This window comes from Palaemon carinicauda, chromosome 1 (assembly GCF_036898095.1).
Source record: "Palaemon carinicauda isolate YSFRI2023 chromosome 1, ASM3689809v2, whole genome shotgun sequence".
NCBI lineage: Eukaryota > Metazoa > Arthropoda > Malacostraca > Decapoda > Palaemonidae > Palaemon > Palaemon carinicauda.
The window spans coordinates 10,207,834-10,222,833 of record NC_090725.1 but is presented as its reverse complement, the minus strand read 5'-3'; the positions used below and the strand labels follow the sequence as shown (position 1 = coordinate 10,222,833).

Genomic DNA, 15,000 nt, shown 5'->3' with positions numbered 1-15,000 from the left:
ACTAGAGAACATAAATTTAGTTTGATTTTGGAGTACCCTCCTGGAAGAGCTGCTTACCATAGCTAAAAAGTGTCTTCTATCCTTACCAAGAGGAACGTTGCCACTGAACAATTACAGTGCAGTAGTTAACCCCTTGAGGTAAGAATTGCTTGGTAATCTGTGTTCTCAGGTGTATGAGGACAGGGGAGAATGTGGAAATAGGCCAGACTATTCGGTGTATGTGTAGGAAAAAGGAAAATAAACCGTAACTAGAGAGAAGGATCCACTGCAGTAATCTTCCATTGGGCAAGAAACACGCGCCTTGCCTAGTGCACCGATGTAAAGGTAAATTACGAAGAATCTTGGTCACATGCGTGTTCTCTCCATGGTAAGCAGCTCTTCTAGGAGAAGGACACTCCAAAATCAAACCATTGTTCTCTTGTCTTGGGTAGTGCTATAGCCTCTGTACCATGGTCTTCCACTGTCTTGGGTTAGAGTTCTCTTCCTTGAGGGTACACTCAGGCACACTGTTCTATCTAGTTTCTCTTTCTCTTGTTTTGTTGAAGTTTTTATTGTTTATTTAGGAAATATTCATTTTAAAGTTGATACTATTCTTAAAATATTTTATTTTTCCTTGTTTCCTTTCCTCACTGAGCTATTTTCCCTGTTGGGGCCCCTGGGCTTATAGCATCCTGCTTTTCCAACTAGGGTTGTAGCTTAGCATTTAATAATAATAATAATAATAATAATAATAATAATAATAATAATATAGTAATTCCCTTTTCTTGTGCCTTTAAATATAAAATTCTTCAACTTTTCTCGTGGTTTGCGATTCTTGTGACTTTAAGACACAACCAAAATAACCCCTAAACTGGCACAGAGATCAAAATCAGATTTGGAACGTAATTCACATAACGAATTTTATTTTATAAAACCCAGAATCTGCCTCTGATTGAAAAGGGACAACTGGTCGTTGGAATGATAAGTGAACCACATTCCAAAAATAAAGGACAGGACAGAAAACCGAATATGGGGCAAACCATTTGGCAGATTTGTGATCATAAAAGCCCAGTATATTTTGATTCACTAAGCCTTGTACAAAGAGCCTCCAAAAAAAAAAAAAAAAAAAAAAAAAAAAAAAAAAAAAAAAAAAAAAAAACGCATCGTTACGTTGCCAAGGCGGAATTTCTTATCCGCTGCAGCACCTTCAAAGTCAAATATCGAACTTCAGCTGCTACAAGTAACGTTCATTTGATGTTGCTTCATCGGAGTTCTGGAACTTCTGGGTCACTTATACGAACATCAATATCAATTATCCGCTTTCCGTGAGCCACTCAAATCACATCAACTCGATTCGGCTGTTGGGTAACGTCATTCTACCTCGAGTATTTTCAAAGGGGTTGTCCTGTTTTCAAACGAGGACTTATACACAGATACTTTTCTCTATTTCTATTCTGTACACACACACACACAATATATATATATATATATATATATATATATATATATATATATATATATATATATATACATCTTACAAAACATGGGAGAAATTATTGATCATAGTAATACCAAACTCTCGTTTTATAAAAATTTCCTTTAAAGTTAAACCTACTGTTTTTAATGGAGAGAAAAAAAAAGAAAAAAAAAAGTTCAATAATGGTATTGGTTGGTAGTGGTAACTCATATAATCTAATGTAATAGAAAAACTTAATAGGTGATAAACAGGCCCTTTGGTAAAAAAATACAATGCTTCAAAACTGATTATAATAGTTTGTGGTTTGACGTTTTGTTCATATTTTGTAATTCATCACAGAGACCAACAGAATTATTGACATGTGAAAGTTAAATGGACCGTTATTTTACTGGACATTTGTAAAATGTATGATTAATCGATACTGTTGTAATGATGATTGATTAAATTGTATTTTCTGGCTTGGTTATACACTAAATCTAATACAATCTTATAAATAAGGCAACGACCATCAAGTAGAAATGAATGAATCTGCTAATGATGGTCTTATTCAACATTGATTTAAGCCTCTCGTTGAAATACTTGATAACTAACTTCCTCTAACAGGTTATTTCTTAATTGTTAATACAAAGAAGCACGAAATAGCGAGAATACATTTACTACAATGTTCAGCTATTATAACTATGATATTCGACGTCTGCGTAGAAGACACAAAGAATAGAAATGCATTTTCAAAACAATACACAATAATACCTTGGCTGTCCACTAACTTAACTCCGGTCACAGGGTAAACGGGTCGAAGGCCAACAGAGTAATAGATGATAAGGCCTTCAACCGAAGAAATATTAGACAAAAAATTAATCACCCATTCTTAAGGTCAAAACGTAATTGCAAGCTCTGGTCTCTTTTCCATAAACCTGTTTTATCTTTTCTTAAATTTGACTTAGCTGAGATCACAAGACTCCGACCTCAGTGGGGTCCCGTGTTCTGTAGAAATACGACAAATCTGCGATTTCATGTCAATCCGAGTCTAATGATAACAATAGGACGACAACCTTTCCTTTCGTGCTTCATACATACATACATACATATACCAAGGCACTTCCCCCAATTTTGGGTGGTAGCCGACATCAACAAATGAAACAAAAACAAAAAAGGGGACCTCTACTCTCTACGTTCCTCCAGCCTAACAAGGGACTCAACCGAGTTCAGCTGGTACTGCTAGGGTGCCACAGCCCACCCTCCCCCGTTATCCACCACTCTTTGTCGATGTCTCACAGCATAGAAATGCATTTTCAAAACAGTACACAATAATGCCTTGGCTGTCCACTAACTTAACTCCGGTCACAGGGTAAACGGGTCGAAGGCCAACAGAGTAATAGATGATAAGGCCTTCAACCGAAGAAATATTAGACAAAAAAATAATCACCCATTCTTAAGGTCAAAACGTAATTGAAAGCTCTGAGATCTTCATTATCCCATGTTCAGAATGTATTTTTTTTTTTTTTATGTTGGCCAAACATCTGAAGGCATATTTGCAAGAACAAAACATCATAAAATTTTACCTTTCCTTAAATTTGACTTAGCTGAGATCACCAAGACTCCAACCTCAGTGGGGTCCCGTGTTCTGTAGAAATACGACAAATCTGCGATTTCATGTCAATCCGAGTCTAATGATAACAATAGGACGACAACCTTTCCTTTCGTGCTTCATACATATTCTCTTCTAATCACACATTAGCTGTCAGGATTTTCACCTTAATCGGTGTCATCGATTGGTGCTTCCTGACAGCCCAACCAACAGCGAAGATCTGCGCTTTAGTCAAGAGAGGTTAAGAGCGCTTATTAAGCACAAGCACAAGAATAAGCACAAGCATAACAACATAAGCACAAGGTCAAGCAAGCCAGGTTTGACAGTCGACTCTAGGGGTGGCTGCCTAAGAAGGTTAAGGGAATCTGAGAGTAGTGTTGCCACATCTCGAAACCGGTTCGGTATTGCTATCACATTTAACAGTATCTTAATCAATCAAATGGATGCTCTGATTTTAATCTAAGTTTTCATGACTAAAAAGTCTAAAATTTTTCCTACTTCTCTCCCATTTTGCTTCATGTCTTAATTATCAGAGTTCCAGATTAGATTTATAACTAAGTCGGCGAGGAAACCTACTCATCTATTAGAATCTTTAACCACCTTAGCCACTGAAATTCCCTGAAAAAGGGAAAATACAGAATCTAGGATCTGTCTCCAAATAACAAACAAAAAAAGATTGTGGAGGACAGCTCCTGACACCACATATCCTCAAACAAATGAAAACGTGCCTCCAGAGATACACTTAGGAGATGCTTATAGTCGATTTTGAAGGGCAAAATTGACACGGAGGACAATCTTGCACCACGTCACCGAGTCACAAATAAGAAGGCAGTTCTTGAACGAGCAACATTTACAAAACACAATTTCCGCATTCAATTATTATTCCCTAATTTACCCGGATTCCTCCTGAAAAATCCGACTGATTCTCCCAAGACCTCTTTAGCAAACTTTCATTTCTCTCCAATATATTAGTTGATTCTTCAAACCCATTTTAGTTAACTTCAACCTATTTCACATAAATAATTCTGGATGAAAACTGTTTAATTTACATTTTATTATTATTATTATTATTATTATTATCATTATTATTATTAAAATTATTATTATTATTGTTATCATTATCAAATTTATCATTATTTTTATTGATATTATTATTATTATTATTATTATTATTATTATTGTTATTTCCCTTTACGCAAATACTGTACGGCATAAAATATCAACATTTCATTTCTATGGAGAGTATTAGGGAAGCTCGTCCATAAGCCTGGGAAATGGAAAGTCGAAATGACACAATATGTTGCCTACTTGTCATCTAACTCAAAGAGATATAAAGGCTTTACTCACGACTGCCTGAAAAATCGCTGAATATCTTCATCAGTAATTTATGCGATCTCAGATTAGAAACAATATGATTTCCGTTTAGAAGAAGCATTTAGCCTCTACGAGACATTCATCACTATTCAAAACAAATATATACATATAATATATATATATATATATATATATATATATATATATATATATATATATATATATATATATATATATAAATATATATATATATATATATATATATATATTTTATATATATACATATATTTATATTCATTTATAAATATACTGTATATATATATATATATATATATATATATATATATATATATATATATATATATATATATATATATATATACTGTATATATATATATATATATAGAGAGAGAGAGAGAGAGAGAGAGAGAGAGAGAGAGAGAGAGAGAGAGAGAGAGAGAGAGAGAGAGAGAGAGAGAATGTCTATAAAATATGTTTACAATTTAAAAAATATATAAGAAAAACCACTGATGTGATACCTTAACCTGATTTGTTGTATGCACTATTCAGTTCTCCAAGCTTTTAAATCACAGTTTTATATATATATATATATATATATATATATATATATATATATATATATATATATATATATATATATTGGGGACCTCTTTGTGGGAAGAGGCAGTTAAATGGATCCCACAAAAAAGTTTAGTAAAACAAAATCGGATACGCTGACTCTCCGCGAAACTAATATAAGCACAGAGTAAGGAAGAGATCCACCTTCATGTCAGTCAATTTGTGCAAGGTACAAGAAACGTATGGAGACTGGGACAGTGTTAGATGAAAGAAGGAGTGGAAGACAAAAGGAACACTGCGATCGTGTAAGACTAAACAAACCTTTGACCGCTATCCTACAAAGTCCATACGTATGGCTGCAGGACCCTTACAGCTAGCACGTTTAACCCAAAGTCTAATGTAGATATTGGTTTAACAGAGCAGAGCACTAAGTCATATGCACGAGAACTTGCGATTGTATACTTATAAAGTCCATTTCAATCAGGCACTATAGTCCATTTCTTTTAGCGATGCAGATTTGCACCGACTCGCGGTGGTGCCCTTTTAGCTCGGAAAAGTTTCCTGATCGCTGATTGGTTAGAATTATCTTGTCCAACCAATCAGCGATCCGGAAACTTTTCCGAGCTAAAAGGGCACCGCTGCGAGTCGGTGCAAATATGCATCGCTAAAAGAAATAAACTATAGAACCAAATGACAAACCAAGACCAAAAGTTTGCAGTTAACAAGCTGGAATGCGTTTCCGTGGAAGACAAGTTCCTCGAGCATCTTTTTTTTAGTGAGGATACAACCTTTACCGTTTCAGGGTAACCGAACATATAAAATGTGATAATTAGAGGGTCAGAATATCCCCATGTGACTAGGGAACTTCACCGAAGATAGTCCACAGGTGAATGTGTGGTGTGGGATCATGTGCAGATGAATAATGGATATGTAAATTTTTCTTTGACGTGACATCAATTATTGCAGATGATTACCTTGACCTTTTGACTGAATATGTGGTGCCACAACTAAATGAGTTTCATGCAACTACCAACTTCCAGCGAAGATAGTGCATAAGCACATTGGGGACTGCATAAATCAAACAAACATTTCCAGACCGATAAATCACACACACACACACACACACACACACACATATATATATATATATATATATATATATATATATATATATATATATATATATATATATCTTTATCTATATACTATATATACATACACACACTCACTCATATATATATATATATATATATATATTATATATGTATATATATATACATATATATATATATATATATACATACACGTATATACTATATATATATATATACATATAATATATATATACATATATATACATATATATATATATACACACATATATATATATATATATATATATATATATATATATATATATATATATATATATATAATGTATAACTGTATGTGTAAATGTATCTGGGTCTTCGGCTTGTTTGCAAACCGCTTTAAAGATGATACGAAATACGAGCATTGTCGTTAATACCTAAATAATTATAACTCTAAAAAGAATCTTGAAAAGTGATGGAACATAACAGAATATAAAATAAATAAAGTATAATTCTAGTTTACCTTCCAACTGATCAGTTGATCTAAAATGACCAAAAAACTGAGATTATAAGCCTTTTCTCATCCCAATCTACGATGTTACCCGGCTGACGTCAACAGATATAACACGAGCGACGCATCAAAGGATTTTCTTACGTCAAAGCTAAGACTCCAACTGAGAGAGAGAGAGAGAGAGAGAGAGAGAGAGAGAGAGAGAGAGAGAGAGAGAGAGAGAGAGAGAGAATCGATGATATCTTATATCCTATTCCGGAAGACATTTTACTTGCCTCATCTGCTGGTTGCAAGACTATGATGAGAAAGGATCATTTTACAAACACACACATGCTGTACAAGCACTCATTGACTCACAGCCACACACTTGCATTTATGCATGGGCATATATATATATATATATATATATATATATATATATATATATATATATATATATATATATATATATAAGTATATATATATATATATATATAAGTATATATATATATATATATATATAAGTATATATATACATATATATAAGTATATATATACATATATATAATATATATATATATATATATATATATATATGTGTGTGTGTGTGTGTGTGTGTGTGATGAATATCTATCACTAACACTCGTGATCTTAATCAATGTAAATATCAACCACAACGGCATTTTAATATCGAATTCCATGTTTGGAAATCAAAATCTACTGGAAATTTATTCATGCTATATCTTTCATGATAGTATGGTTGGTAAGAGACCCTGCTGGCATTTGCTTCGTCTTAGAGGCATAGGTTCGAATCCTTGCCCAGCCAGAAGTACTTATCATAAACGAATTTCCAGTGGATATACATTTCCTAAGGATATATACAGAGAGAGAGAGAGAGAGAGAGAGAGAGAGAGAGAGAGAGAGAGAGAGAGAGAGAGAGAGAGAGAGAGAGAGAGAGAGAGAGAGAATTTTGAATGTTTCAAAGATTATTTAGTCCATTTGCTCTTGAGCAAAGTGATTCACTTTAAACATTTAGAGCGTTTTTATGATCTTTTCTAACTTATTCTTTAACTCGTTTACCGTGTTACTGTTTTCTACATCCGCTGGAAGTCTATTCAGAGAGAGAGAGAGAGAGAGAGAGAGAGAGAGAGAGAGAGAGAGAGAGAGAGAGAGAGAGAGAGAGAATTTTGAATGTTTCAAAGATTATTTAGTCCATTTGCTCTTGAGCAAAGTGATTCACTTTAAACATTTAGAGCGTTTTTATGATCTTTTCTAACTTATTCTTTAACTCGTTTACCGTGTTACTGTTTTCTACATCCGCTGGAAGTCTATTCAGAGAGAGAGAGAGAGAGAGAGAGAGAGAGAGAGAGAGAGAGAGACATCACTCATATTGGCCTCCATAAGAAAACTCCCTAATGGCCACCAACTGAAGAAGAAAAAACTAGGTACATCTGACAATATTTTGATATTTTCCAAACATGAATATAAAATACCCGAATGCATACCAAATTTTAAGTATTTATAGTATCTATACAATACGAATGCCAAAGAGAATCACGCCAATCAAACCGATCCTCAGCAATAAATAAATGGCATCGTTATTTTTAAAGCTGATATTAAAACTTGATCATTATTATGGCATTGTCGTCACAGCAAATCATAGGTTTAACGGCCGCTTATGAATGGTAGAGGCAAACAACGGTGTCACTGTCCTAGCAAGCAGGACAATGCCCCAGAGACTGACCACATAATCAGCGTCCAAACCAAACCTCTCCACCCAAGCTAGCACCAAGGAGGGTCAGGCAATGGTTGCTGGTGACTCAGCATATAGACCTATAGGCTCCCCTAAACACCCCATTCTTAGATCACAAGGATGGTGAGGTTCCAGCGACCAAAGGAACTAAAGATTTTGAGAGGGACTCGAACCCCAGTCTGGCGATCACCAGTAAGGGATGGTACCACATAGGCCACCACAACCTCTAGGAAAAGAATACCATATACCGCACTATACATAAAAGACTATGAAAATCTATGCCCTTGATATTGAAAGATAAAACTTCAACACACATGGTGTATTCATTACGGAATCGGCGACAACGTTATCCACAGGAAATGATCACAAAGATCTGTAAGTGCTAGCGAGATATTCAAACTACCAATAAATATGAACCTTTATAAGTTAAACCTAACGAACGGGATTTGACTTTAATAGATTACCTTTATTAAAAATGATATAACAAACATGATGCCATTTGAATGCATTAAAACCATAGAAATTTAGAAACCTTGATCTTTGAAAGATATATCTCTTAACTGTTTTTAAGACTGTTACCTTATTGACCATATACAGAACATCACCTTATGAATAAGCTCCATCACATTCTGTTCAGCAATATGTGTGATCTCGAATAACATCAACGCAAACGGCTGAAAACTTATCCTTCTTTTTTTCATAATGACCGATTGTTCATATCCACTACGCTGTTTACACATCTTTCTAACAGTAGTATCCTTAATAGGAAGTAATTCTGTGCCAATGAAATCCTTATGATTACAACGAGCGATGGAATGAAAAGACGCAAAATGGGCTGTCCTCAACCTCGAAGAGACGTTGGTGTTCCTGACATTTAGATAGAATAAAGGTCAAGATCAAAAGAGTCATGGAACTGTGGTCTCGCAAATGAAAAGATGCAAGAACATGCTATTATTCTCAGCAATGAAGAATCCTAGGAAAAATACATACATTTCTGACTCCCAAAGCATATGTAAATGCTTCCTTGGGTTATATTGTCAAAGAGATACAGACTAAAGTCAATTTCTTTTAGCGATGCAGATTTGCACCAACTCGCAGCGGTGCCCTTTTAGCTCGGAAAAGTTTCCTGATCGCTGATTGGTTGGACGAGATAATTCTAACCAATCAGCGATCAGGAAACTTTTCCGAGCTAAAAGGGTACCGCTGCGAGTCGGTGCAAATCTGCCTCGATAAAAGAAATGGACTATAGTGATAAAGGGATAGCATTTAAAATATCGGAACAAATCAAACAGCAGGAATACTTGATAAAGTGCATGTCATGTTTTAAATAAATCACCTACCGACATGTACAGTCACTCATATAAGTTGATGGATGTCCGGGTTTTTGAGAGAGATTTCCATTTCACCCCTTTCTGGACGACAGGTGTCTGGTAGTACCAATAGGTAGTTGAATATTTGACCGGTTTCGCGCTCCCATACACCTGTCGTCCAGAAGTAGGTGAAATGGAAATCTCTCAAACACCCGGACATCCATCAACTTATATGAGTGACTGTACATATATTTATTTTTACCAAGAGTTGGTTGCAACGTAAAAATAACACAGTTACTGACTCAAGACAGCTGACGGCATCAGCAAAGAAAATCACAGTTAAGTGTGTTTAATCGGCATCATTTTGAACTGCTTAGTTTTGGGCTGAGAATTTGATCATCACAAAGGAGGAAATTAAGCAGCAATATTAGTTAGGCTATTATCATATATATATATATATATATATATATATATATATATATATATATATATATATATATATATATATATATGTATGTATATACACACACACACACACATATATATATATACTGAATATTTATATATAAATATATATATATACATATACTGAATATTTATATATAAATATATATGTGTATATATATATATATATATATATATATATATATATATATATATATATATATATTGTATATTTATATATAAATATATATGTATATATATGTACATATATATACTGTATGTATATACATATATTTATATATATATATATATATATATATATATATATATATATATATATATATATATGTATGTATGTACGTATGTATACATGTATGTATGCACGTATGTATATTAAATCTAAGTGATATAAAATAAATTAGATATAAAAGTCAATGATGAATAGAATTTTATCTACCAAACCTATACTTCTTAAGAACATTAAAAGCTTATAAACGTAGACTAAGACTCTTAGAATTCGATTAAATGTCAGACGAACTTTTCAAAGCAAGACCCTAAATATCCTTGTCCTTGAAAAGCTTTACATTCGCATGCCGCATGGTTGAAATAGTGTCAAAATGAGTAGGTAATATATCATAAGAATGAATCAGAAATATTAATCTATCCCACTCAACGGTAAAAGAGTCAACTCTGAAAGACACAAAATAAAAACATTAAGAGTTGAGTTGTGAATTCCCAAAGGGTTTCTTTTCACAGAGTTCATGCCGGTGTGACGGTCTGAACGATCCCCCGGTCTCAGAATTCTCCTTGATAATCTGCGCATGCGCGAACATTACCGTTTGCCAGTGCATACGAGATTGATGTTTTATTTTCCTGTAATGTTAGCGTGCGCAGCTCAACATTACCGCTTGCCAGTACATACGAGCTTGATGTTTTAATTTCATGCGAGCGAAGCGAGCTAATGGCGGAAAAAAACCATTATACAATGTCAAGGAGAATTCTGAGACCGGGGGATCGTTCAGACCGTCACACCGGTCGTACTATCACTATCACTATAACCCAGGACCCATAGATTTTTCTAATCTATGGGTCCTGCTATTACCCATCGACTGGAACAGACACCATCGCCATCATATCCATCAGTCAAAAAATTACAATAATTGGAAGGTTATTAATAAGAGGAAAACGACATATGGGTCAGATGCTCTGAATTATATCTAAATGCACATCAATTTTCGCTCTACATTAATCTGTACCACCCGTGTGTCACACGATCGTACATAATTCATTTTGTATATATTATGCTTGTATCTTCGCTCTTCCCTCGCACTAAAAAGAACCAGAATAAACATGTCTGCGTTTCTTCTATGTAACATTCTGTTTTTCGAACATGTAATTTCCTGTTGCCTTGAGGTTTTGTATATAAAGGAGAGTGTTCTATAATAAATTAACTCAGTTGCTTTCACACTGCCTTTGAGTTCACAACCTTCTCTCGGCCCGTCACATATCATTAAAACCTTTTTGACCTTACCACCCATTGCCAGCCCTCCCAAGCTCTGTTTGTCTTTCTTCACTGAGGACAAAAGCTTCAATGGAGCGTAATGGATTTCATGGCTAAATCACTCAACTGTCGACTGTTTGGTACCTCTAACAGTGAGGCATCTATTGACCGAATGCCCTAATTATAATAACTTGCGGAATAGATATTTGTTATAGAGGCTCGAGGTGAGGGTGGCAGGTTCATCCTTGCCAAGGTTCTTGGACATGATGTGTCCTACTGTGCAAGTGGAATTTTTAGACTTGTTTCAGAAGCGGGTCTTTTGAAAACTATCTAACTTTTATAATGACTTATTAACTTTTATGGTTTTAATTGAATATTCTTTAATCTTTTTATATATATAAACTAAATGATATCGGCGTCAATGACCCTAGATGTCAGGATGCCTGAAAACCTTAAATCAATCAATCAATCACTCAACTGTCGGATTAAAACGGCCAGCATTCTTATTTACCTAAACAACAAGACAAAACGTAAGATTAAATATCCTCTTATATCTATCCACCTACAGTATACACATCGGTGAGTTATCCAATGGGGAAAACTCCATAAAAACTGATAAAGTGGTTCTCCAGTTCTGCGATATTTCAGTGAAGGTGTTGAAAGAATAATACCGATAAGCACTAAACATGATATAAACTTTATCGCTCCCCTTTTGGTATAATCGTAACAGGAGAGATAAGCCTTTTAATAAGAATGCAAGCGACGCCATTTTTTGGGGGAGGTGATGTAAGTTAAATATATCAAAATCAGTTGGCTGCTAGGGATTGTATGTGAAAAAGCTAAATAGAATTTTGAAAGAAACGATAGATTTTCCATTGGACGTGGTACGACGACAACATTTAACTCTCATAGATATTTCGTTGCAGATCTGGGAGAATAGACGAGTTTCTACTCAGAGACGAAGTGTGAAAGGTGAACTTGAAGAACTAAAAGGTTTTAAAAAGTCGAAATGAACCATTTGCATATATATACTTTATACTATTTAAGACATAAAGGTGAATGGAAATCGTGAGAATAAGGAAAGGAGGATGAATTAGTGTTTCGAGATGGTTTGTTGTAAGGAAAGAATGATACATAATAGTTTGGTGAAAAAACGTTTAAATTGGATTTCGTCAGCCAGAGTAGGGAAAAAAAGACCTAAAAAGAGATGAATAAGTAAAGTGATGAGTATAGGGTTTAAGCCTATGTGCATGATTAAAAAAAATAAATAAATGTTAAGAGTTAGAGGCGCTGTTGACGAGTACTCTTGAGTTTGTGTACAAGGGGGCTAATGTTGAGGAATTTTTTTTTACCAAGAGGGTTCGACTATGATTCGGCAGTTTACAGTATAAATATACCAAAGGTAAATGATTATTTATTCTTACAATGTGTCCATATAATGTTTTGAAATGCCGCAAATAAGATTTGTTGATCATTATAATTACAACCTTATTATGTTTTACAATGTAAAAACTAGTTGCCGTTGATTGCTGAGTAACACTAACACTGCAGTAACCTTGCCCAAATGATATGCTGTTTACCTTGATTTCAAAATATCCTAAGTAAAAACAAGATCGGCAAACAATCAGCGTCTAGGCTCATTATTATGATATTACCACACACGTATTACATCTTCATCGATGCAAACGTAATATGTAAAGCGTTTGAAAGTATTTTTCGTTTTCAAGCAATTCACAACACTTCTTCAAAGGTTCATAAGGATGACAGGTAAGCAAGAAAGAGATTGTGAAAACGCTTACTAACCCTACTAACCTGTTGATGTTGGTAACCCTGTATTTGACATCCTGCCCTCTGGTGATGGACACATAAACTTTAGTCCCGTTTTCCACCATCCTTGCGAGCTGCTCCCCCTGGTCATAAGCTAAGAACACCACCACTGTGCGCTCTCCTGAAACATAAAATATAACTGTGAGTTGCAAGAACTACTAATTAGTGTAAGTGTGAAGGGAAATATTGAAAAATATTCAGCAAACACACCATCATTTAGCAACATAAGAATTAGAGGTTTTAAAAGACTACACGTTTTGGTTAGTTATAAAAGTAAATTAAAGAAATTATTGTAAGTGGCTGAATGTTGCATTTGAAATAACATATTCCCAGACAAAGAAGAATGAAGTTTTGAATATTTTAGTACCATAATTTCACACTTTAAAACCTATGTAAACCAAATATGACTAAACACATGGCACTTAAGTACAGAGTAGTTCTAGGACATCTGAGAAATTAATTGGACTTCATTGTGAGTTTCTGAGATGTGGGATATGGAGTATGCTAAAACTCCAAATCACCTAAACTTTAGGGCATGGAGGCTTAACAAATCATTGTATGGGGTAGATGAAACTATTTACTTGAAACTTAATAAGAAATGTCTTGGCATATATGTAAATATTCCGGTAAATATTACTGGAAGAAAGTAACAGTATTATCATTTCTTACGTGACATCGTTTTAATTAGTAAAACAGTGCACAGAAATGCCTTTCATTTTGACGAATATAAAACGATGTAATATTTCTAACAATACCAAATTGTGTTAATTAAAGGGCGTTTTAGGTGTACGTTATTTTATTACTTTAAACTCAACAACTGGAAACATTTTACAGCAATGGACGGTGAAGATTTCAAAGACAGAACTTAGCAAGCTGTAGCTGTATAAAAATCATCGCAATCTCGACTGTTATGTAATTTCTCCATCCATAATTAACCTCTGACATTACGCTATATAATATCCTTGGAAACGTGCACCTGAAGTGAATGAATCCAAATAATGAAATGCTAGCATTGCACTATACACGGTGCAACGCTTACAATGTAATACTAATGACATAATTATAGGTAAAGGTGTCTAAAGGTGTCTGGTTTCAGTTCCAGTTCCATCAGAATAGATGCTCACCAGAACGTCAGCCGGACAAGCCCAACCCCCCACTGTGGTGCCCTACCACAGCAGTAGCCTCCCCAGTAAACAGCTTAAACTCACGGCCCTGGGCGGGAATCGATCTCTTGCCACGCGAGTGCGAGGCAAACATGTTTATCTAGACAAAGCAGCAGCAGTAAAAGAAAGAACAAAAACAAATGAACCGAGAAGACAATGAGGAAGCAACGCAGTGGCGGTGCGTCAAAACGAGCATGACTAGACCCGGTGGAGTAGATGGGGTTCAGGTAGGTCGCCCTGCAGGACCTTGAGATCCTTGATGCAAAGCCAGTAGCCACCACTTGGATTCAGTGTCAACATCTTGCGATAGAAGGATGTAGCCTTTTTTCAACGCAGTTTGTCCCTTTTTTTGCTTCTGCTTTGACGTCATATGTTCCTGTGAGGAGGCTGTCGATTTCTTGATAAGAATAAAAAACTAAACACCGAGGGTAAAAATAAGTAAATTCTATAAATAATGTTGTTAAAAACAGAAAAGAAATAATTT

The 15,000-nt window shown here is 34.7% G+C and overlaps 1 protein-coding gene across 1 annotated transcript in view; it reads right to left on the bottom strand.

Moving 5' to 3' along the window:
• Positions 1–15,000, bottom strand: part of LOC137643781 (uncharacterized) — a 213,883-nt gene that overhangs the window by 39,767 nt on the left and 159,116 nt on the right. The window contains exon 3 of the mRNA XM_068379572.1: positions 13,330–13,474. Within this exon, the coding sequence (XP_068235673.1) occupies positions 13,330–13,474 (145 nt within the window). The remainder of the gene's footprint in view (positions 1–13,329; positions 13,475–15,000) is intronic.